Source organism: Rhinoraja longicauda, chromosome 27 (genome assembly GCF_053455715.1).
Source record: "Rhinoraja longicauda isolate Sanriku21f chromosome 27, sRhiLon1.1, whole genome shotgun sequence".
NCBI classification, from domain to species: domain Eukaryota; kingdom Metazoa; phylum Chordata; class Chondrichthyes; order Rajiformes; family Arhynchobatidae; genus Rhinoraja; species Rhinoraja longicauda.
The window spans coordinates 23,352,645-23,375,898 of record NC_135979.1 but is presented as its reverse complement, the minus strand read 5'-3'; the positions used below and the strand labels follow the sequence as shown (position 1 = coordinate 23,375,898).

General features: G+C 51.9%; 1 protein-coding gene across 1 annotated transcript in view; it reads left to right on the top strand.

Annotated features, from left to right (window-relative positions):
• The window catches only part of col16a1 (collagen, type XVI, alpha 1), a 143,697-nt gene extending 130,996 nt beyond the window's left edge, over positions 1 to 12,701 (top strand). Inside the window, 5 exon segments of the mRNA XM_078423060.1 lie at positions 163 to 360; positions 1,288 to 1,354; positions 8,949 to 9,119; positions 10,020 to 10,097; positions 11,982 to 12,701. Of these exon segments, the coding sequence (XP_078279186.1) occupies positions 163 to 360; positions 1,288 to 1,354; positions 8,949 to 9,119; positions 10,020 to 10,097; positions 11,982 to 12,184 (717 nt within the window). The 3' untranslated portion in view covers positions 12,185 to 12,701.
• The last annotated feature ends 10,553 nt before the right edge of the window (positions 12,702 to 23,254 follow it).

Below are 23,254 nucleotides of genomic sequence, written 5' to 3'. Positions count from 1 at the left end.
TGGCTTTGGTAAACAGGATAGTGTTGGTGTACTGGGAGCATTGGTCAGCGCGGACACGGTGTGCTGAAGGGCTTGTTTCCGCGATGTATCTGTAAAGTGCTGGCACCTTCAGCGGGGAGTGGATTGCTGATGCCTTCTCCATCCTTTTCTTGCCCTCGGCAGGGTGAGCCAGGAAGACACGGAGCAAATGGAGCCCAGGGCCAGCGTGGATTGCCCGGGATCTCCATGGGCTCGGGTAAGAGCAGCGGCATGGCACTGCCTGGACTACCTGGTACCCCTGGCACACGGGGAGAACGAGGCCCGCCTGGAACCTCGGGACCTGCTGGCACTCCTGGAATTCCAGGAACACCAGGAACTGGGGTAAGGAGTGCTACCCACCTCTACCTTATCCCTGGCAGCTCATCCCACATACCCACCACGCTCAGTGTGGAGAAGCTGCTTCTCAAATACCTCTCACCATAAACCTATGTCCCCTGGTTCTTGATTCCACTTCGCTGGGTAAAAGACTCTGCATTCACCCTATTCATTCTCCTCATGATTGTATACACCTCTACAAGGACTTTCCTCACCCTCCTGCACTCTAAGGAACTGTAGTCCCAGCCTATCCAGCCTCTCGTAACTCACACCTTCCAAACCCAGTAACATTCTCGTATTTCTCGTATGGGAGGCGCATTCCCAATCTCGTTGTACCCCTGTACAATGACAATAAAGAAATATTGTATTGTATTTTATGACGTCCTTCCTTTAGCAGGGTGACCAGAACTGTACACAGTACTCCAAATGTGGCCTTACCAACATCTTGTCCCAACTTCCCAATTTCTGTACCAGTGAACACAAGTATGCCAAACGCCTTCTTCACCACCTGTCCACTTGTGTCGGCACCCTCAGGGACCTATGTACCTGTACCTCTTAGTCTCTCTGTTGTACAACACTCTCCAGGGCCCTAGATTTACTGTGTAAGTCCTACCCTGGTCTGTCCTACCAAAATGCCACACCTCACAATTATCTGATTTAAACTCCATCTGCCATTCCTCAGCCTATTGGCCCAGTCGATCAAGATCCTGTTGCAATAGTAGATAACCTTCTTCACTGTCCACGATACCACCAGTTTTAGTGTCATCCACAAATTTACTCTGTGTGGCAAACCTATAAGCCCAGAATTCCTCACCAGGGTACAAATCCGTTTCGCAGCACACAGCATTTTCAGCATCATGTCTTTCTCTGGGTGCATCGTTACTCAAGGGCCACGTGCTGGAACTAACACAACGGTCCCATTCCTTCCAATAGGCTGAAGCTATTAATTTTGATGAGATCAAGAGGTTAATAAGGCAAGAAGTTACAAAGATCTTTGACGGTAAGTATAGACTTATTTGCTTATAATGTTAGATCAGGCCAGTTGTCCCACAGCTCCATGCTAGCACCCATCGGTTCCATTTACCCCCCTCCCCATCTCCATACATCATCTTTCTCACATGTTCACCAACCCCCTTTTGACTCTTTTCCGACTTACTAACATGAGGGGTAGTCAAATCAAATCAAGTCAATTTTATTTGTATAGCACATTTAAAAACAACCCGCGTTGACCAAAGTGCTGTACATCAGTTCAGGTACTAAGAAACTAACATACAATGACACACAAACATAACAGCACATACATAAACAGCTCACAGCGCCCCCTCAGAGGGCCTCAAACGCTAGGGAGTAGAAATAGGTTTTGAGCCTGGACTTAAAGGAGTCGATGGAGGGGGCAGTTCTGATGGGGAGAGGGATGCTGTTCCACAGTCTAGGAGCTGCAACCGCAAAAGCGCGGTCACCCCTGAGCTTAAGCCTTAAGCTTAAGGATAGTTAGTAGCCCCAAATCAGCCGACCTGATGGACCTGGAAATAGAGTGGTGGGTTAGAAGATTTTTGATATAAGGGAGGGGGGGGGGCTTTGTATGTGAATAGGAGGAGCTTGAAGTTGACTCTGTACCATACAGGGAGCCAGTGAAGAGAGGCCAGAATCGGTGTGATGTGGTCCCTTTTACGGGTACCCGTCAGGAGTCTCGCTGCGGCGTTTTGGACCAATTGCAGGCGGGACAGGGATGTTTGGCTGATCCCAGTGTATAGGGAATTGCAGTAGTCTAGGCGGGAGGAAATGAATACGTGAATGATTTTTTTCAATGTCGTCAAATTGGAGGGATGGTTTGATTTTAGCTATGGTACGAAGCTGGAAGAAGCTGGCTTTTACCACAGCGTTGACTTGCTTGTCAAACTATAATGCAGAGTCAAATATCACGCCAAGGTTTTTGACATGCAGTTTGACTAGGGAGGATAGGCTTTCAAGGCTGCCTGTTATCGTTTTGATGGAGTCGGGAGGGCCGAATAGGATGACCTCAGACTTGCTCTCGTTTAGTTGAAGGAAGTTCTGTGCCATCCAACATTTTATGTCCTCAAGGCCGTGTATGAGGCTGATTAAATTTGACCAGTTGTTGAGTTTCAGGGGGAGATAAAGCTGTGTGTCATCAGCATAGCAGTGGAAAGAAATGCCGTGCCTTTGAATGATTTGGCCGAGGGGGAGCATGTACAGAGGGAAGAGAATGGGGCCTAGGATGGAGCCTTGTGGAACCCTGCAGGAGAGGCTAGCTGGGGAAGAGGAATAATTGCCTATGTTGATGGAGAAACTCCTATTTTTGAGGTAGGAAATGAACCAGCTCAGGGCAGTGCCATCAACGCCAACCCCCAACCGGAGACAGTCAATAAGGATGGTGTGCAGCAGGCAGTTAATTCACTGGTCCCTTTCAGATGAAATTAGATTACTTTATTATCATGTGAACCCGGATGCAATGGAATTCCTTGTTGGCACAAAGCTGGTCGTTTGGACAGCGTCCATGATAATGAAAGATAAAGCAACAATGGCAAATGCAAATACTGGTTATGTGGTGAAATCTGAAATAACGTGGTGCGAGACTATTGGAGACAGGTGATGTACGAGGATAGGAAAATAACTGCAGATGCTGGTACAAGTCGAAGGTAAACGTGGTCGTAGAGTAGGAGGGCAAAACGTGGTCGTAGAGTAGGAGATCATGTACGAGGGAGCACGCTCCGGGTTGTGAGTGTGGGAGAGGTGAATGAGTCAGGGTCTGACAGGCAAGGCCAAGAGGTTGCCCACAAGTGTGGATGTCCAAGCTTTCAAGCTCCTGTATGCCTCTGTGATGTGGGAGGGGAGAGGGGAAGGGAGGGGAGGGGGGAGGGGGAGGGGGGAGAGGGAGGGGGGGGGGGGGAGAGGGAGGGGGGGGGGAGAGGGAGGGGGGGGGAGAGGGGGGAGAGGGGGAGAGGGAGGGGGAGGGGGAGGGGGAGGGGGAGGGGGAGAGGGAGGGGGAGAGGGAGGGGGAGAGGGAGGGGGAGAGGGAGGGGGAGAGGGAGGGGGAGAGGGAGGGGGAGAGGGAGGGGGAGAGGGAGGGGGAGAGGGAGGGGGAGAGGGAGGGGGAGAGGGAGGGGGAGAGGGAGGGGGAGAGGGAGGGGGAGAGGGAGGGGGAGAGGGAGGGGGAGGGGGAGGGGGAGGGGGAGGGGGAGGGGGAGGGGGAGGGGGAGGGGGAGGGGGAGGGGGAGGGGGAGGGGGAGGGGGAGGGGGAGGGGGAGGGGGAGGGGGGGGGGGGGGGGGAGGGGGGAGGGGGAGGGGGAGGGGGAGGGGGAGGGAGGAAACCCACGCAGTCTTGGAAGAGGTTAGGAATTCCCCATGGACAGCAGCAGAGGTCAGGATCAAAGCCTGGAGTTACGAGGGAAGCCTCATCCTACCCAATCCTTTACCTCCTCCATTTGTGGGATCTCAACGGGAAAGTTATTAGTCGACCTCACGAGATGGAGGAGCACCTTTCTGGGACGTTATAGACATTGACGTCACATAAAATTTCCACCGAGTTGCTGATCTCACCTCTGCTGCTACGAGGACAAGGAGGGAACCGCCCGACCCCATCCCCTCTCTGCCGCCGTGATAGAGCCAGCACACTCCCCTGTCCCACACCATTCACACCTCACCCTGCTAGAGAGGAGAGCGGCAAAGCCTCTTCAACCCCTCGCCTCCCCTTCCCAACTCCATCTTGCTGGATGGGAGAGAGCACTCCCTCCATCCCTGCCTCCCTCCCTCGCTCCCTCCCCTCGATTAAGGGGAGAGTCAGGAGACTGCCCTAGGCAACATCTGCCCTTTCACAGGCAAAGCAATGGTTATTTCGGGCAAAACTCAAACACAAAGGCTGTTAGATAAAGAGATGTGAAATGCTGTGTGGGAATGGGGGTGTGTGGGGTGGGGGTGGAGGTGGGAATGGGGGTGTGTCTGGGGAGGGGGTGGGGGTGTCTGGGGTGGGGGTGTGGGGTGGGGTGTGGTGGGGGTATCTGGGGTGGGGGGTGGGGGTGTGTGGGGTGGGGGTATCGGGTGGGGGTGTGGGGTGGGGTGCGGTGGGGGTATCTGGGGTGGGGGTGTGTGGGGTGGGGGTATCTGGGGTGGGGGTATCTGGGGTGGGGGTATCGGGTGGGGGTGTGTGGGGTGGGGGTGTGTGGGGTGGGGGTGTGTGGGGTGGGGGTATCGGGTGGGGGTATCTGGGGTGGGGGTCTGTGGCATGAGGACCTCTGTGTCTGTAGTGACCAGGCTGGTGATGAGGTGAGCATGATGGGGAGTGACGCATTAGGTGATGGAGCGTGGGCCCCAGGGAGAGGGTAGTGGGGCCCCAGGGAGAGGGTAGTGGGGGGACAGTGCTGGGGAAGTCTGGGTGCTGCTAGTCTGATGTCCACCCGGCCCCTGGGCGACCTCCTGGTGTGTGGGTTCAGCACATTGACGGGGCACAGAATCCCCTCCCACCGTACCTGGCAGGCAGCTCACCCACCATCTCCAGCGCCAGCCCAGACCTCTCCTGCCATCAGTCACAGTGAACCCCCCTGCTCCCGGGCAGGGGCTGACTGTGGTGTGGGAGCAGAAAGACCTGGGTGCCCACCTAGAACAGAGAGCATGCAGTACAGGAAGGGCCCTGTAGCAGGGCCATTTTTACAGCATTATGGCCCCCCGGGCAAAGCCGTGTACTGGGGCCCCTACCGTTACTCTCCCCCACCCCCCTTTCCCTACCAGCCCCCCCCCTGCCGTGCCGGCGAAAAGCACTTACAGAAAAGCACTTAGCGATGGACTTAGGGTGCTACATTGTTGCGAAAAACACTTACAGATTGCTGTGAGAAGCACTTAGGGATGGAAAAGCAAAGCTGTTAGGGAGCTAATTGTTGCGAAACAGATCGCTGTGAGAAACACTGGGACCGAAAATGTTGCGAAAAAAGCACTTATTGAACCTATATTTTTAAAGTAGTAATTATTTATTGCAAGTCACTTAACATACACAGATCAGCATGGGGCCCCTATGCTCGTGGGGCCCCGGGCAAGTGCCCATCAGGTTCATGCATTAAGACGGCCCTGCCCTGTAGCAGGGAATTCTGTGCTACAAAATTCCCTCCTCCAGCACCCTTCGGTCACATGTTTGTGCCGACCATGTTGTCAAGTCAAAATCTACATGATCCATATCTGCCTATGATTGCACTCGTGTATGGGATGATTTGACTGGATGACAGGCACAGCAAAGCTTTTCACTGTGACAGTAATAACCTGAACCAAACTAATCACACAGGCTGCCCTGCCTGTTCAACCTCTGATGTAGTGTGGGGAGCTTGCTCTCATTTAGTTGAAGGAAGTTCTGTGCCATCCAACATTTTATGTCCTCAAGGCAGTGCATGAGGCTGATTAAATTTGACCAGTTGTTGGGTTTCAGGGGGAGATAAAGCTGTGTGTCATCCGCATAGCAGTGGAAATAAATGCCGTGCCTTTGAATGATTTGGCCGAGGGGGAGCATGTACAGAGGGAAGAGAATGGGGCCTAGGATGGAGCCTTGTGGAACCCCGCAGGAGGGGCTAGCTGGGGAAGAGGAATAATTGCCTATGTTGATGGAGAAACTCCTATTTTTGAGGTAGGAAACGAACCAGCTCAGGGCAGTGCCATCAACGCCAACCCCCAACCGGAGACAGTTAATAAGGATGGTGTGCAGCAGGCAGTTAATTCACTGGTCCCTTTCAGATGAAATTAGATTACTTTATTATCATGTGAACCCGTTTGGACAGCGTCCATGATAATGAAAGATAAAGCAACAATGGCAAATACAAATACTGGTTATGTGGTGAAATCTGAAATAACGTGGTGCGAGACTATTGGAGACAGGTGATGTACGAGGATTAGGAAAATAACTGCAGATGCTGGTACAAGTCGAAGGTAAACGTGGTCGTAGAGTAGGAGGGCAAAACGTGGTCGTAGAGTAGGAGATCATGTACGAGGGAGCACGCTCCGGGTTGTGAGTGTGGGAGAGGTGAATGAGTCAGGGTCTGACAGGCAAGGCCAAGAGGTTGCCCACAAGTGTGGATGTCCAAGCTTTCAAGCTCCTGTATGCCGCTGTGATGTGGGAGGGAGGGGGGGGGGGGGGGCGCGAGGGGAAACCCATGCAGTCTTGGAAGAGGTTAGGAATTCCCCATAGGCAGCAGCAGAGGTCAGGATCAAAGCCTGGAGTTACGAGGGAAGCCTCATCCTTCCCAATCCTTTACCTCCTCCATTTGTGGGATCTCAACAGGAAAGTTATTGGTCGACCTCACGAGATGGAGGAGCACCTTTAGACATTGTAGACACGTTATAGACATTGACGTCACATAAAATTTCCACCGAGTTGCTGATCTCACTTCTGCTGCTATGAGGACAAGGAGGGAACCGCCCGACCCCGTCCCCTCTCTGCCACCGTGATAGAGCCAGCACACTCCCCCCGTCCCACACCATTCACACCTCACCCTGCTAGAGAGGAGAGCGGCAAAGCCTCTTCAACCCCTCACCTCCCCTTCCCAACCCCATCTTGCTGGATGGGAAAGAGCACTGTGTGTGGGGCGGGGGTGTGTGTGGGGCGGGGGTGTGTGTGGGGCGGGGGTGTGTGTGGGGCGGGGGTGTGTGTGGGGCGGGGGTGTGTGTGGGGCGGGGGTGTGTGTGGGGCGGGGGTGTGTGTGGGGCGGGGGGGTGTGTGGGGCGGGGGGGTGTGTGGGGCGGGGGTGTGTGTGTGGGGCGGGGGTGTGTGGGGCGGGGGGGTGTGTGTGGGGCGGGGGGGTGTGTGTGGGGCGGGGGGGTGTGTGTGGGGCGGGGGGGTGTGTGTGGGGCGGGGGGGTGTGTGTGGGGCGGGGGTGTGTGTGGGGCGGGGGTGTGTGTGGCGGGGGGGTGTGTGGGGCGGGGGTGGGGTGTGTGGGGCGGGGGTGGGATGTGGGGGTGTGGGGCGGGTGTGTGTGTGGGGCGGGTGTGTGTGTGGGGCGGGGGTGTGTGTGGGGCGGGGGTGTGTGTGGGGCGGGGGGGGGGTGTGTGGGGCGGGGGGGTGTGTGGGGCGGGGGTGTGTGGGGCGGGGGTGTGTGGGCAGGAAAACCTGGCTGCCCACCTAGAACAGAGAGCATGCAGCACAGGAAGGGCCCTATAGGAGGGAATTCTGTGCTACAGAATTCCCTCCTACAGCACCCTTCGGTCACGATGTTTGTACCGACCATGTTGCCAAGCCAAACTCAACATGATCCAGCTCCAATCAGCAGGGTGAAATGCTGGCCTCGAGTGCTGCCTATGTGGGGTTTGCACGTTTCCCCAGACAACGCACTGCTTGCACTGGCTCAGTGCACTGGCTCAGTGCACTGGCTCAGTGCACTGGCTCAGTGCACTGGCTCAGTGCACTGGCTCAGTGCACTGGCTCAGTGCACTGGCTCAGTGCACTGGCTCAGTGCACTGGCTCAGTGCACTGGCTCAGTGCACTGGCTCAGTGCACTGGCTCAGTGCACTGGCTCAGTGCACTGGCTCAGTGCACTGGCTCAGTGCACTGGCTCAGTGCACTGGCTCAGTGCACTGGCTCAGTGCACTGGCTCAGTGCACTGGCTCAGTGCACTGGCTCAGTGCACTGGCTCAGTGCACTGGCTCAGTGCACTGGCTCAGTGCACTGGCTTGCTTCCACAGCCCAAAGACCTGTCAGTAGGGGAATTGACACTTGTAAAATGCTCTGAACATGTAGGTGTGCAGTGGAGTCAAGGGTGAGTTTAATTTATTTAGTTTACAGATAAAGCAAGGAAACAGGGCACTTTGGCACACTGAGTCCACGCTGACCATCAATCACCCGTTTACACTAGTTCTATGTTATCCCATTTTCTCTTCCACTCCCTACACACACAGCTCCACCACTATGTTGCCCTGAGTTTTTGGAAGTGGGATGAGTGGATGTGGGTGTGTATGGACTCACTGGGCTAAAGGGACTGTTTCGTAGAGCATAGAATATAGAATAGTACAGCACAGGAACAGGCCCTTCAGCCCACAATGTCTGTGCTGAAAATGATGTCAAGGTAAACTAATCTCCACTGTCTGCACATAATCCACGTCCCTCCATTTCCTGCATATTCATATGTCTATGTAAAAGCATCCTATCCTATCCTAGCATCGCATTCCAAGCACCCATCACAGTCTGTGTATTAAAAACAAAGCCCCGCACATCTCCTTTAGACTTTGCGTCTCTGACCTTAAAGCTATGTCCTTTAGACTTTGCCATTTCCACTCGAGGAAAAAGGTTCTGACCGTCTTCCCTTCCTATGGCTCTCAATTTTATATATTTCTATCAGATTTCCCTTCAGCCTCCAACGTTCCAGAGAAAACAATGCAAGTCTGTCCAACCTCTCCTTGTAGGTAATACCCTGTAATCTGGGCAGCATTCTGGCTATTGGATGAATGGCTGGTATTTTTAGTTTGTCAGTACAAGTGGGTTTATCTGTTGCATTGTCCCTGCGAGGGTGGTGGATGCTAGACTTCTTTCTCTGGTAAATGGTTCCCACGCTGCAGAGAGTGGAAAGATTGGTCACAACTCACCCAATGCCCTGTTGTATGCTTTGCAGAGAGAATGACCTACTACCTGGCCAATTTGCGTTCTTCGTCAGATGTCAGCCCGGGCAGACCGGGAACTCCGGGGAAAATCGGAACTCCCGGACACCCGGGACAGCCTGGTCAGCCGGGAATGCCGGGACAGTTGGGAAGAGATGGGCGGCCGGGAATAACCGGACCCAAAGGTAGAGTGGCTCAATGATGCGGGAAAGAGTCACCATTTCACACAGTGCACACTGGGCGAAGGGACTGGCGTTTTGCTTAGTCAGTGGCACCACAGACAGAGCCGGTTCAATCCTGCCCTCCAGCACTGTCTGCTCAGAGTTTGCACCTTCTTCCTGCCACCATATATTCCTGCTTTAAGGTTTACTAAGTTAATTCCCGGAATGGCGGGACTGTCATATGTTGAAAGACTGGAGCGGCTAGGCTTGTATACACTGGAATTTAGAAGGATGAGAGGGGATCTTATCGAAACATACAAGATTATTAAGGGGTTGGACACGTTAGAGGCAGGAAACAGGTTCCCAATGTTGGGGGAGTCCAGAACCAGGGGCCACAGTTTAAGAATAAGGGGTAGGCCATTTAGAACGGAGATGAGGAAAAACTTCTTCAGACACAGAGTTATAAATCTGTGGAATTCTCTGCCTCAGAAGGCAGTGGAGGCCAATTCTCTGAATGCATTCAAGAGAGAGCTAGATAGAGCTCTTAAGGATAGTGGAGTCAGGGGGTATGGGGAGAAGGCAGGAACGGGGTACTGATTGAGAATGATCAGCCATGATCACATTGAATGGTGGTGCTGGCTCGAAGGGCTGAAATTGTCTATTGTCTAACTCCACCTCCCAAAACCATGGTTAGCCGTCGTAAATGATCCCTCGTGAGGGGGAGAAACCAAGCTGGTGGGAGTGTGAACATGGCGTTGCGTCAGCCATGGTGCCATTAACTAGCAGAGCTGGCTCGAGGACTCGATGACTTACTCTGCACGAGTCTGCTCTGGTAGAACTCAAATTACTGAACACTGTTGAACTTGTTTGGTTAATTGAAATCTGAGTCTTTATAACGCTTCTGAAATGTTTGTTTGGACTCAGGTCCGAGTGGTCCTAAGGGCGATCATGGTGACAAAGGCGTGGGTCATGTGGGAGAGCCTGGTTCCCCAGGGCCACACGGTAAGTCACCTGTCCTGCTCTCACTTCACCCTCTGCTGCTTTTTGTGTCTCGTTGGTTGCTGACTCCCCAGCCTTCTACAATCTACACACTAACCATGTCATTGAAATCCACAAAGCAGAGCAACCCATTGCCTGGGCATTGAGTGGGAGGTATCCGAGATACATGTGCCTATTACTGTTTCTTGGCACCAGCCACACCATCTGCCCAAAGGCAGGGGTGAGAGTCATCAGGCCAACCAGTGTCCCCACAGACATCTTCAAAGCAATGAAATTAGTGTAACTTGGCCTTATGCTCAGTCTGGACATTGTGGGTCAAAGGGCCTGTTCCTAAGCTGTACTGTTCTATGTTCTATAGAATGGTACCAGTGTGTTCACATGGACATCTTCAGAGGATGAATCAGGACTAGTGTCTCTCTGTAGCCATCTCCAGGGGAACTAAGAAGTATGGTTACAACACAGCAGGCAGCTATATGGCACGCTGAGGCCACTCCAGTTCAGTGAGAGACCAGTCCAGCTCATCTCACCTCCAATCCTCTGTCCATAATGCTGCTTTCTGATAAAGGGCTTTCTTTACATTGAAGGCACAAGGAACTGTAGATATTGGTTTATTTTTTATTTTTTAAACAGTGCTAGAGCAACTCAGTGAGTCAGGCAGCACTTCTGGAGGGACCCTTCTTCAGACTGATTAGAGTACGACAACTATCCCCCTACCACAATCAATTGAAGCAGGGTCCAGACCTTAAACATTGCCTGCCCGTTTCTTCCACAGATGCTGCCTGACCCACTGAGTTCCTCCAGCACTTTGTGCCTTTTTCCCCCATTACATTGAATCTGGCAGTTTGCATTCCAGAAACTTCCCACGCCCCAAGACTAAATCTTCAGCATCTTTGTGAAAAATATCAGCAGCTTTGACCCTGAGGTTCCACAGTCAAAGCCCAGCTCCCAACTCCATCTCAACCCCACCTCCCACCAACCACAGCTGTCAGCAGATCTTGAAGCCTCTGCTCGATGGGCTTCCCCATTGTACCTGTCATCCCCTCATTGTACCTGTGACGAGTCAGCCATTCTTCACCACTGTGTCTCCATGGCTCTCTGGTTTCTGAAATCTCCAGTGGTTTCTGAGTTTACATGTTCATAGAACATAGAACAGTACACCACAGAGACAGGTCCTTCGGCCCACAATGTCGTGACGTACATACTACTAAGTTAAACTAATCTCCTCTGATAACACGTGATCCATATCTCTCCATTCCCTGCTGTAAAGCCCATCTGGCTTTTTGGACGGCCCGATGGCACAGCGGTGAAGTTGATGCTTTACAGCACCAGAGACCCAGGCTCCATCCTGACTACCGTCTTGTCTGCACGGAGTTTGTACGTCCTCCCCGTGACCTGTGTGGGTTTTCTCCGGGAGCCCCAGTTTCCTCCCACACTCCAAGATGTACAGGTTTGTAGGCTAATTGGCTTGGTAAAATTGTAAATTGGCCCTTGCGTGTGTAGGATGGCGTTAATATGCGGGGATCGCTGGTCAACGCGGACTCGATGGGCCGAAGGGCCTGTTTCTGTGCTGCATCTCTAAACTAATCTAATCTAAAAATCCCACTATTGTACCTGCCTCCACCACCACCCTTGGCAGTACGTTCTTTGCATATCTCCTTTAAACTTTGCCCCTCTCATCTTAAAGCTATGCCCTCTAATACTCACAAAGCTATGCTCTCCAATATTCAACAATACTTTAATGCAGTATTACTTCAACGCAATACTCCAAATTTGGCCAAACCAAAGTCTTGTCAAGCTGCATCATGACCTCGTCCCTCTTGTACCCAATGCCATGTCGAGGTGCAGGTTGAAGGGCTGGATGACAGTGCCTAACGTCTTGTCTTGCAGGTCCACCTGGACAGCCAGGTTACGGTAAACTGGGCCCACCAGGGCCAGTTGGCCAACAGGGTATCCCGGGCATTCCAGGACAACCAGGCATCCAAGGATCAACCGGGAAGGACGGCCGCTGCCTGCCATCTCAATGCGCCGTGCAAATGCCAGAGCCTTACAACGCCAAGAATTCCAAAGGACCATCTTCCTGGATGAATTAATAAAGACTATACATCTGCTATCACTTTATTTGAAGTGGGGGGGCGGGTGGGGGGGGCTGTGAGGATGGGTAATGATTTAATAATTTTGGCCTTGATTATTTCTTTTTGTACAAATAAACCCACCCAGTGGATTCTCCAAAGCGTTATTTAAATAGTTGTTGGCAACGTATGTGAGTGTTTCCAGCTTGGAGCAGAGTTGGATTGATTGTGACTTGGCCCCATGTATTCCCTTGGCCCCTCTAAAGATGTTCTCTGGGGCCCGGCGGTGGGGTTTGAGAGTCTGGGCAGGTGGGCCCCTTTGGTGATGTAGGTTGACTCCTTGCTGTTGGAGGTATTGGGGGTGGCTTTATCTCATTGACCTCCCTGGTTCCACCCCCTTGTTTCCTTCACTGGCTACTCAACCCATCAATCCCAAAGCGGCCCGCCTTTGCTTTGTGATTGGATCATTCCACACGGCTTGTTCCCCATCTTGTTCATAAACAAAAATGTCTTAAGAAATAAAAATGGTCTGATTTTTCTCCTGGGATGTGTGATTGATTTACAATGGCTAGAATTTCCAGGGAAGTTCTAAGGGTTGGAGATCTGTTGCAACATGTCCACTGGTGGTTTATCTGGCTGCCAGGGCAACATCCCGCATGCCATTGTCCTCCTGTACCTGCTGCCCCAACCAGTGCGTGGGTGTCTGTCATCGAGGCAGATGTTGAATGCCACAGTGTGGTAGAGCATAGGAACAGGCCCTTCAGCCCATCAACTCCCTGTCCTTCATCAACCACCCATTGTGTTGCAGCTTCAGCCATCAAAATTGTTGGAGTTGGAGGGGAATCCCCGTTTGAAGAATCTGGGTAGTGTCAGAAGGGCCATAATGTTTCACTGGGATGGTAACAGGGCATAACGGCTGGCAGTACAATGTGCTGTGGTGTGATGAGACTGCAATGGACCACTACTGCAGACTCACAACCACTTCCCAGTGGTGGATCCTAACCCCGGCTCCACAAAAGCACAGAGAGAGCAAACTAAGGGTGTCAGTGGTTATGGGGCGAAGGCAGGGGAATGAGGTTGAGAGGGAAAGATAGATCAGCCACAGTTGAATGGCTGTGGATTTGATGGGCCGAATGGCCTAATTCTGCTCCTGGAACATATGAACATAAAAGCAATTGCAAATGGGCACACTGTGCCCCGGGAACAGAAGCCCAAACCAGGCCAGTAGACGACGACAGGTCTGACCAAGTCGTCATAGGTTTACGCCAAAAGCCACTGACAATACAAGCTTGTCCTCTGCAACTGTAACACACATTGAAGATGCTACTTGTTTAACGGACTCCACCGAACGACATCTATGATGGGAAACACTGTATCAAATTCAACCTGTTTTAATGACAAGGATGTTGCCAGGACTCGAGGGTCTGATCTACACGGAGGATTGTGCAGGATGGGACTTGGAGCTCAGGGGTGATCTTACAGACGAGTATTAAAATTGTGAGGGTGATAAATAATACAAATCCAGTTCTCCACTGGGTCTCCCCCTTCCCCCTCTCGCCAGGCAACCCTAACTACTCCCCACATTGGTCCTCTTGCCCCCCCCTCTGCCCAGCTAACCCACCACCCCCTCACCATACATCCCCTCCACCTGCCCCCCTGCCTCCATCCGACCCCAACCCCCACCATTGCCGGGTGTTCACCATCCCCCCTGACCTCCGCCTTTCAGACACCGAACGGTCTGTCCTCAGCAGAGGCCTTATCTTTGTTCCCCTCCGCCCCCACATCAACGAGTTCCACATCCTCCATGACGTGGAGCTCTTCTTCCTCCGCCTCCGAGCCTTTTACCATAGGAAGGAGTCCTCACCCCCCACTGATGACCCCTTCTCCCGTCTCCAACGGACCCCCTCCTGGACCCCCCCGGTTGGCCAACTACCCTCACTAGAACTTTTTATCTCCAACTGCCGTTGTGACATTAAACGCCTCAAATTCTCCACTCCCCTGACTAACTCCAACCTCTCCCCTCCTGAACGTGCAGCCCTCCACTGACTCCGCAACAACCCGGACTTAATTATCAAACCCGCTGACAAGGGAGGTGCTGTGGTAGTCTGGCGTGCTGACCTCTACTGGACCGAGGCCAGACGACAACTCTCAGGCACCTCTTCCTACTTATCCTTGGACCATGACCTCACTGACAAACACCAGACCTTTATCATCAGCACCATCACGGACCTCACCATCTCCGGCGATCTACCCTCTAATGCCTCCAAACTCATAGTTCCCCAGCCCCGCTCGGCCCAATTCTACCTCCTACCCAAAATCCATAAACAACTGTACCGGCAGACCCATTGTTTCTGCCTGCTCATGTCCCACCGAACTTATTTCCACCTACCTCGACTCCATCCTATCCCCCCTGGTTAAATCCCTCCCCACCTACGTCCAAGACACCTCACACGCTCTCCATCTCCTCGATAACGTCCGGTACCCAGGCCCCCACTCCCTCATCTTCACCATGGATGTCCAGTCACTCTACACTTCCATCCCCCACAAGGATGGTCTTGAAGCCTTCCGTTTCTTCCTCGACCGTAGAACCAGCCAATCCCCATCTACCAACACTCTCCTCCGCCTAGCAGAGCTGGTTCTTACCCTCAACAACTTCTCCTTTGACTCCTCCCACCTCCTCCAAACCAGAGGCGTGGCTATGGGCACTCGCATGGGCCCTAGCTACGCCTGCCTCTTTGTCGGGTACGTCGAACAATCCCTGTTCCAGACGTACACTGGCCCCATCCCCGAACTCTACCTCCGCTACATCGACGACTGCATTGGTGCTACCTCTTGCACCCATGCAGAACTCACTGACTTCATACACTTCACTTCCAATTTCCATCCTGCCCTTAAATATACCTGGACTATCTCTGACATCTCCCTCCCGCTTCTGGACCTCACCATCTCCATCACAGGAGACAGACTAGTGACGGAAATCTACTATAAACCCACTGACTCGCACAGCTATCTGGACTACACTTCTTCCCACCCGGTCCCCTGCAAAAAGTCTATCCCCTACTCCCAATTCCTCCGTCTCCGCCGCATCTGCGCCCGGGATGAGGTGTTTCACACTAGGGCATCAGATTTGTCCTCGTTCTTCAGAAAACGGGTCTTCCCCTCCTCCATTATAGATGAGGTTCTCACTAGGGTCTCTTCTACATCCCGCAGCTCCGCTCTTGCTCCCCCTCCCCCCACTCGTAACAAGGACAGAATCCCCCTCGTTCTCACCTTCCACCCCACCAGCCAGCGGATCCAACAAATCATCCGCCAACATTTCCGTCACCAACAACGGGACCCCACCACTGGCCATATCTTCCCATCCCCTCCCCTCTCTGCGTTCCGCAGAGACCGTTCCCTCCGTAACTCCCTGGTCCACTCGTCCCTTCCTACCCAAACCACCCCAACCCCGGGCACTTTCCCCTGCAACCGCACGAGATGCAACACCTGTCCCTTTACCTCCCCCCTCAACTCCATCCAAGGACCCAAACAGTCTTTCCAGGTGAGACAAAGGTTCACCTGCACCTCCTCCAACCTCATCTATTGCATCCGCTGCTCTAGATGTCAACTTATTTACATCGGCGAAACCAAGCGCAGGCTCGGCGATCGCTTCGCTCAACACCTGTGCTCGCCCCCGGCAAATTGATCTCCCGGTGGCCGAGCACTTCAACTCCCCCTCCCACTCCCAGTCTGACCTTTCTGTCATGGGCCTCCTCCAGTGCCATAGTGAGGCCCACCGGAAATTGGAGGAACAGCACCTCATATTTCGCCTGGGCAGTTTTCAGCCCAGTGGTATGAACATCGACTTCTCCAACTTTAGATAGTTCCTCTGTCCCTCTCTTCCCCTCCTCCTTCCCAGATCTCCCTCTATCTTCCTGTCTCTACTATATCCTTCCTTTGTCCCGCCCCCCTGACATCAGTCTGAAGAAGGGTCTCGACCCGAAACGTCACCCATTCCTTCTCTCCCGAGATGCTGCCTGACCTGCTGAGTTACTCCAGCATTTTGTGAATAAATACCTTCGATTTGTACCAGCATCTGCAGTTATTTTCTTATAGTACAAATGCACACAGTCTTTTACCCAGAGAATCAAGAACTATAGGACATTTGTTTAAGGTGAACGGGGAAAGATTTAATGGGAACCTGAGGGTAAACGTTTTCACACTGGGCGTGGCGGGCACATGGAAAGGCAGGTGCTATAACAGCATTTAAAAGGCACTTGGGCAGGTTCATCGATTTAATGTTTAGTTTGGAAGCAGATATGATACTGGCACATAATGGTCTTTTAGATAAGTAAATGGGTGTGCAGGGAATGAAGGGATATGGATCACACACAGGCAGAAGAGATCAGTTTAACCTGGCGTTGTGTGCAGCTGGCCATTGTGGGCTGAAGGGCTTGTCCCTGTGCTGTTTAATGTTCTATATGTTATTTTTTTCTCTCCAAATATCACTGTGTTAGGCTTTGGAAATAATGTGCTGCTGTTCCCCTTCCCGTGATCAGCTTGTTGCAAGCTGAGGCAGTGCCGGGGCTGGCCACACCGCCAGCACTTTTCTTTCCTTAACAAGGAACTTTTATTCAATTAATCACAACTACAGAGTAATGAACAAAATCAAGACTGCCATTGGCAATTTGCAAACAACAATCCAACAGTTATCAAAATACAATGTTGTCATCCTTATCCACAGCACCCTCGATAACCGTAGTGACCAGCGTTCACGGAAGGCCTCCAGAGTCTGAGTGGACACTGCATGCTCCATCTCCAGGGACACGCGAGCACAGATGTAGGCCTGGAAGAGAGGCAGGAAGTCGAATCGGGCAGAACCCTCGACTGCCCACTGCCTGGACCTGCGAATGGCCATCTTGGCCAGGCCCAGGAGCAAAGCAACAGGGAGACACTGCCAGCACTGAGTGAGGCAGCCAGTGAGGGAGTGCATGGGGCAAGTAGTGTTCTCACTGATCTCACGTGTATTAGGTGTAGGATTAGGCCATTTGGCCCATCATTCAATCATGGCTGATCTCTGCCTCTTAATCCATTTTGGTGTCTTCCCCCCATAACCCTTGGCACCCGTTCTAATCAAGAATTTGTCTATCTCTGCCTTAAAAATATCCACTGACTTGGCCTCCAATAGACAATAGGTGCAGGAGTAGGCCATTCGGCCCTTCAAGCCAGCACCGCCATTCAATGTGATCATGGCTGATCATTCTCAATCACTACCCCATTCCTGCCTTCTCCCCATACCCCCTGACTCCACTATCCTTAAGAGCTCTATCTAGTTCTCTCTTGAATGCATTCAGAGAATTGGCCTCCACTGCCTTCGGAGGCAGTGAATTCCACAGATTTACAACTCTGACTGAAAAAGTTTTTCCTCATCTCCGTTCTAAATGGCCTACACCTTATTCTTAAACTGGCCCCTGTTTCTGGACTCCCCCAATATTGGGAACATGTATCCTGCCTCTAACGTGTCCAACCCCTTAATAATCTTATATGTTTCGATAAGATCCCCGCTCATCCTTCTAAATTCCAGTGTATACAAGCCTAGCCGCTCCAGTCTTTCAACATAGGACAGTCCCGCCATTCCGGGAATTAACCTAGTAAACCTACGCTGCACGCCCTCAATAGCAAGAATATTCTTCCTCAAATTTGGAGACCAAAACTGCACACAGTACTCCAGGTGTGGTCTCACTAGGGCCCTGTACAACTGCAGAAGGACCTCTTTTCTCCTATACTCGACTCCTCTTGTTATGAAGGCCAACATTCCATTGGCTTTCTTCACTGCCTGCTGTACCTGCATGCTTCCTTTCAGTGACTGATGCACTAGGACACCCAGATCTCGTTGTGCGTCTCCTTTTCCTAACTTGACACCATTCAGATAATAATCTGCCTTCCTATTCTTACCACCAAAGTGGATAATGTCATACTTATCTGCATCTGCCATGCATCCGCCCACTCACACAATCTGTCCAAGTCACTCTGCAACCGTTTGGCATCTTCCTCACAGCTCACACTACCACCCAGCTTTGTATCATCTGCAAATTTGCTAATGGTACTTTTAATCCCTTCATCCAAGTCATTAATGTATATTGTAAATAGCTGCGGTCCCAGCACCGAGCCTTGCTGTACCCCACTAGTCACTGCCTGCCATTTCTGAAAGGGACCCATTTATCCCCACTCTTTGCTTTCTGTCTGTCAACCAATTTTCTATCCATGTCAGTACCCTACCCCCAATACCATGTGCTCTAATTTGGCCCACTAATCTCCTATGTGGGACCTTGTCAAAGGCTTTCTGAAAGTCGAGGTACACCACATCCACCGGCTCTCCCCTGTCAATTTTCCTAGTTACATCCTCAAAAAATTCCAGAAGATTAGTCAAGCATGATTTCCCCTTCGTAAATCCATGCTGATTCGGAACGATCCTGTTACTGCTATCCAAATGCTCCGCAATTTCGTCTTTTATAATTGACTCCAGCATCTTCCCCACCACTGATGTCAGACTAACTGGTCTATAATTTCTCATTTTCTTTCTCCCTCCTTTCTTAAGAAGTGGGATAACATTAGCTACCCTCCAATCCACAGGAACTGACCCTGAATCTATAGAACATTGGAAAATGATCACCAATGCGTCCACGATTTCTAGAGCCACCTCCTTTCGTACCCTGGGATGCAGACCATCAGGCCCTGTGGATTTATCAGCCTTCAGTCCCATTAGTCTACCCAACACTATTTCCTGCCTAATGTGAATCTCCTTCAGTTCCTCCATCACCCAAGGATCTCTGGCCAATAGAACATCTGGGAGATTGTTTGTATCTTGCTTAGTGAAGACAGATCCAAAGTACCGGTTCAACTCGTCTGGGAAACTTTCGTATTCCCGGATGGCCCTGAGGTCATCCAGCTGCTTTTCCAACTCCACCACACGTCCATTCAGGAGCTGCACCTGGACACAGTTCTTGCAGGTGTAGCTCCCAGAAGCTCCAGCGGTGTCCCTACCTTCCCACATCCTGCAGGAACCACACTGCACCAACTTATCAGCCATTAATTTATTGTTTAAAAACAAATCAGGCTCAAAAACCAGTGTAACCTCCTCACCTCAGCCCCCTCGCCTCGGCCCCCTCGCCTCGGCCCCCTCGGCCGCCTCGGCCCCCTCGACTCGGCCCCCTCGCTTCGGCCCCCTCGCCTCGGCCCCCTCGGCCCCCTCGCCTCGGCCCCCTCGGCCCCCTCGCCTCAGCCCCCTCACCTCGGCCCCCTCGCCTCGGCCCCCTCGCCTCGGCCCCCTCGCCTCGGCCCCCTCGCCTCGGCCCCCTCGCCGAAGACTCGCAGCCGAAGACTCGCAGCCGAATACTCGCCCTTTTCTCACAGGGCACTTCCCTCGACAGGGCCGCAGGCTTTGTTTATATCAGTCACTAAATTGCCTAATTGGCCAATTTACCAAACTTCTAATTTAATTGAATAGCCAATCCACGTACTCACTTCTATCCTGCCTTCCTTACGAGCTTGGAGGTATGCGCTTGGAGGTATGCGCTTCACTGACTGACTGCTAGCGTCCCGTTGGCATTCTTTTTAAACTGACTTTTCCCCTTCAATTAACACTTACTTGCTTTCAGTCAACGGTCGTCCTTGCTCCTGCTCTCCTGACCTTTACTGACAATGACCTCTGTGACAATGAGTTCCACAGATTTCCTACCCTCTGACTAAAGAAATTCCTCCTCACCTCCTTTCTAAAAGAGCGCCCTTTAATTCTGAGGCTATGACCTGTGGTCATGGACTCTCCCACCAATGGAAACATCTATTCCACATCAGCTCTATCGATGCCTTTCATTATTCTTTAAGTTTCAATGAGGTCAACCTTCTAAACTCCAGCGATTACAGGCCCAGTGCTGTCATGATCTGCTAATCCACTCATTCCTGGAATCATTCTTGTAAACCTCCTCTGGACCCTCTCCAGAGCCAGCATATCCTTCCTCTGACATGGGGCCCAAATTTGCTCACAGTGCTCCAAATGTGGCCTGATCAGTGCCTTAGCCCCAGCATTACATCTCTGTTTTTGTGTTCCAGTCCTCTTGATATAAATGCAAGCATTGAATTTGCCTTCCTTACTACCGATTCCACTTGCAAATTAACATTTTGGGAGTCCGGCACCAGCACTCCCAAGTCCCTTTGCAAGTCTGATTTCTTGATTCTCCATTAAGAAAATAATCTACACCTTTATTCTTATTATCAAAATGCATGACTCCGCAATTTGCTATACTGAATTCCATCTGCCACTTCTCTGCCCACTTCATCGGCCACTTCTCTGCATATTTGGCCACAAAGCCTTCAATCCCCTTATCCAAATCATTAATGTACAACGTGAAAAGAAGCAGCCCCATCACCGAGCCTTGCGAAATTCTGCTTGTCATTGGCAGCCAACCTGATAAAAGCGCCTTTTATTGAAACTCTTTGCCTTCTGCCATCCAGCCAACCCGCGATCGATGCTAGTATCTTTCCACATTCCATTTCCTCTCATCTTCCCTAACAGCCTGACGTGTGGCACCTTATCAAAGGCCTTCTGAAAATCTAGGTAAATAACATCTACAGCCTCCCCTCTGTCTGTCCTGCTATTAACTTCCCCAAAGAACTCCAGCAAATTAGCCCGGCAAGATCTTCCCTTCACAAAACCATGCTGACTTCGGCCTATTTTATCGTGAACTTCGAAGTACTATGTAACCTTATCTTTTATAATTGATTAAAATCTTACCAACCAGATTATCAAGTTAAGCTAACCGGCTAACTAACACCCCTCCCCCTCTCATTCCTCATACTGTCCCCCCTCACTTGCTGCCTTACCCAGGGGGTAAGGAGGCTTTGCCTGTGTCAGCACGAGGCAGATGTCTGCATGACAACGTATCATAACCCCAAACCTCCTGAAGAGGGGCTCCTTGCTGGGCCCATACAGGCAGCTCTCTCAGAGCACGGGCCGGTCTTTGAGCGGTCGTTGCTGGCCGGTGGAATGGCATCCAACGTTGAAGGGTCAGGGACAATGGGGCATCCAATGTGCACCCCTCTCCCCTCAAGACACCATAGGGGACTCCACAGTGAGAAGTACAGTCAGGGGTTTCTGCGGCAACAGGCAGGATTCAAGGATGGTGTGTTGCCTCCCTGGTGCTGGGATCCAGGACGTCAAGGACCGATTGCAGCGCATCCTCAAGGGTGAAGGTAAGCAGCCGAAAGTGGTAGTGTGTGTCGGCACAAATGACGTCGGGAAGAAGAGGAAAGAGATTCTGCAGCGTGACTTTAGAGAGCTCGGAAGAAGGCTGAAAAGCAGGACCTCCAGTGTAGTTATCTCCGGTTTGCTTCCTGTTCCTCGTGCTGGTGAAGGCAGGAACAGGGAGATAGGGACCTGAATGTGTGGCTAAGGAGCTGGTGCAGGGGATAGGGATTTAGGTTCTTTAGACCATTGGGATCTGTTTTGGGGTAAAGGTGAATTGTACAAAAGGGACGGGTTGCACCTTAACAGGTGGGGGACCAGCATTCTGGCAGGCAGGTTTGCCACTGCTACAAGGGTGGGTTTAAACTAAATAGTGGGGGGGGGAGACAAATTGGAAAGACAAGGATGGAGTTAAAGGGAAAGAGAGTATTGGAAAAGTTAAGAAAGGCACCAGAATTAACAAGACAAAAACCTCACGAAGGGATGGGCGAGTATGGCCAAGTGAAATAGGAATCGATATGAAAGGCGAGGTGAGTAATGAATTAAAAGTATTATATATGAATGCGCAAAGTATAAGAAGTAAAGTGGATGAGCTTGAGGCTCAATTAGAGATTGGTAGATATGACTTTGTGGTGATTACAGAGACATGGCTGCAGGAGGATGGGGACTGGGAACAAACCCCTGGCAGTCTGTTTGTCTTTTTTCCTTTTTTGTTTGTGTGTTGGTGTTGGGATGGTTTTTGTTTTTGTTTTTGGCTGTGTATGTGTGAGGGGTGGGGGGGGGGGGTGGGGTGGGGTGTGGGGGTGTGGGGTGGGGTGTGGGAAGGTGTGGGGTGGTGTGGGGTGAGGTGGGGGAAACCTTTCTTTTTTTAGGTCTCTTCCTCGGGGCGCGGCTCGGTTGCGGGGCCTTCCATTGCCCACGGGGCCTTCCATCGCCCGGCGCGGCTCGGCCGCTGGACTTAACATCGCCGGCGCGGCTCAGCCGCGGGACCTAACATCGCCCGGCGCGGCTCGGCCGCGGGACTTAGCAGTGCCCGGCACGGCCGCGGGGCCTTCCATCATCCGGTACGGCCGCGGGACGTTTCAGCGCTGGTGCGGCTTGGCCGCGGGGACTTCCATCCCCTTGCGGGGGCTGTGCGGGTCGGTCGCCTCGGTAGGGGTCGAGCTGTCTGTCCGTGGGCGTGGGGGGGGGAAGAGAGTGGAAGTTTTGTTGCCTTCCATCACAGTGAGGGGGTGTTTGGAGTCACTGTGATGGATGTTTGTGTTGGGGTCGTGTGTCCTGTGTTCTTTTCTGTTTTGTTGTGTTCTGTGACTGCTGGAAATGTAAGTTCATTCAGTATCTCGGTATCGAATGACAATAAAGCTCTGTATCTGTATCTGTGTAATATTCAGGGTTATACGACCTATAGAAAGGACAGGCATGCGGGCAGAGGAGGTGAGGTAGCTCTATTGGTGAGGGATGAAATTCAGTCCCTTGAGAGGAGTGACATATGGACTGACGATGTAGAGTCACTGTGGATAGAGCTGAGGAATTGTAAAGGTAAGAAGACACTAATTGGAGTTATCTACAACCCCACAAACAGTAGCCTGGATATCGGGTGCAAGTTGCAGCAGGAGTTAAAATTGGCATGTAACAAAGGTAATGCCACTGTGGTTATGGGAGATTTCAATACGCAGGTAGACTGGGAAAATCAGGTTGGTGCTGGACCCCAAGAAAGGGAGTTTGTAGAGTGCCTCCGAGATGGATTCTTAGAGCAGCTTGTACTGGAGCCTACCAAAGAGAAGGCAATTCTGGATTTAGTGTTGCCTAATGAGCCAGATTTAATAAGGGAACTCGAGGTAAAGGAACTGCTAGGAGAGAGTGACCATAAT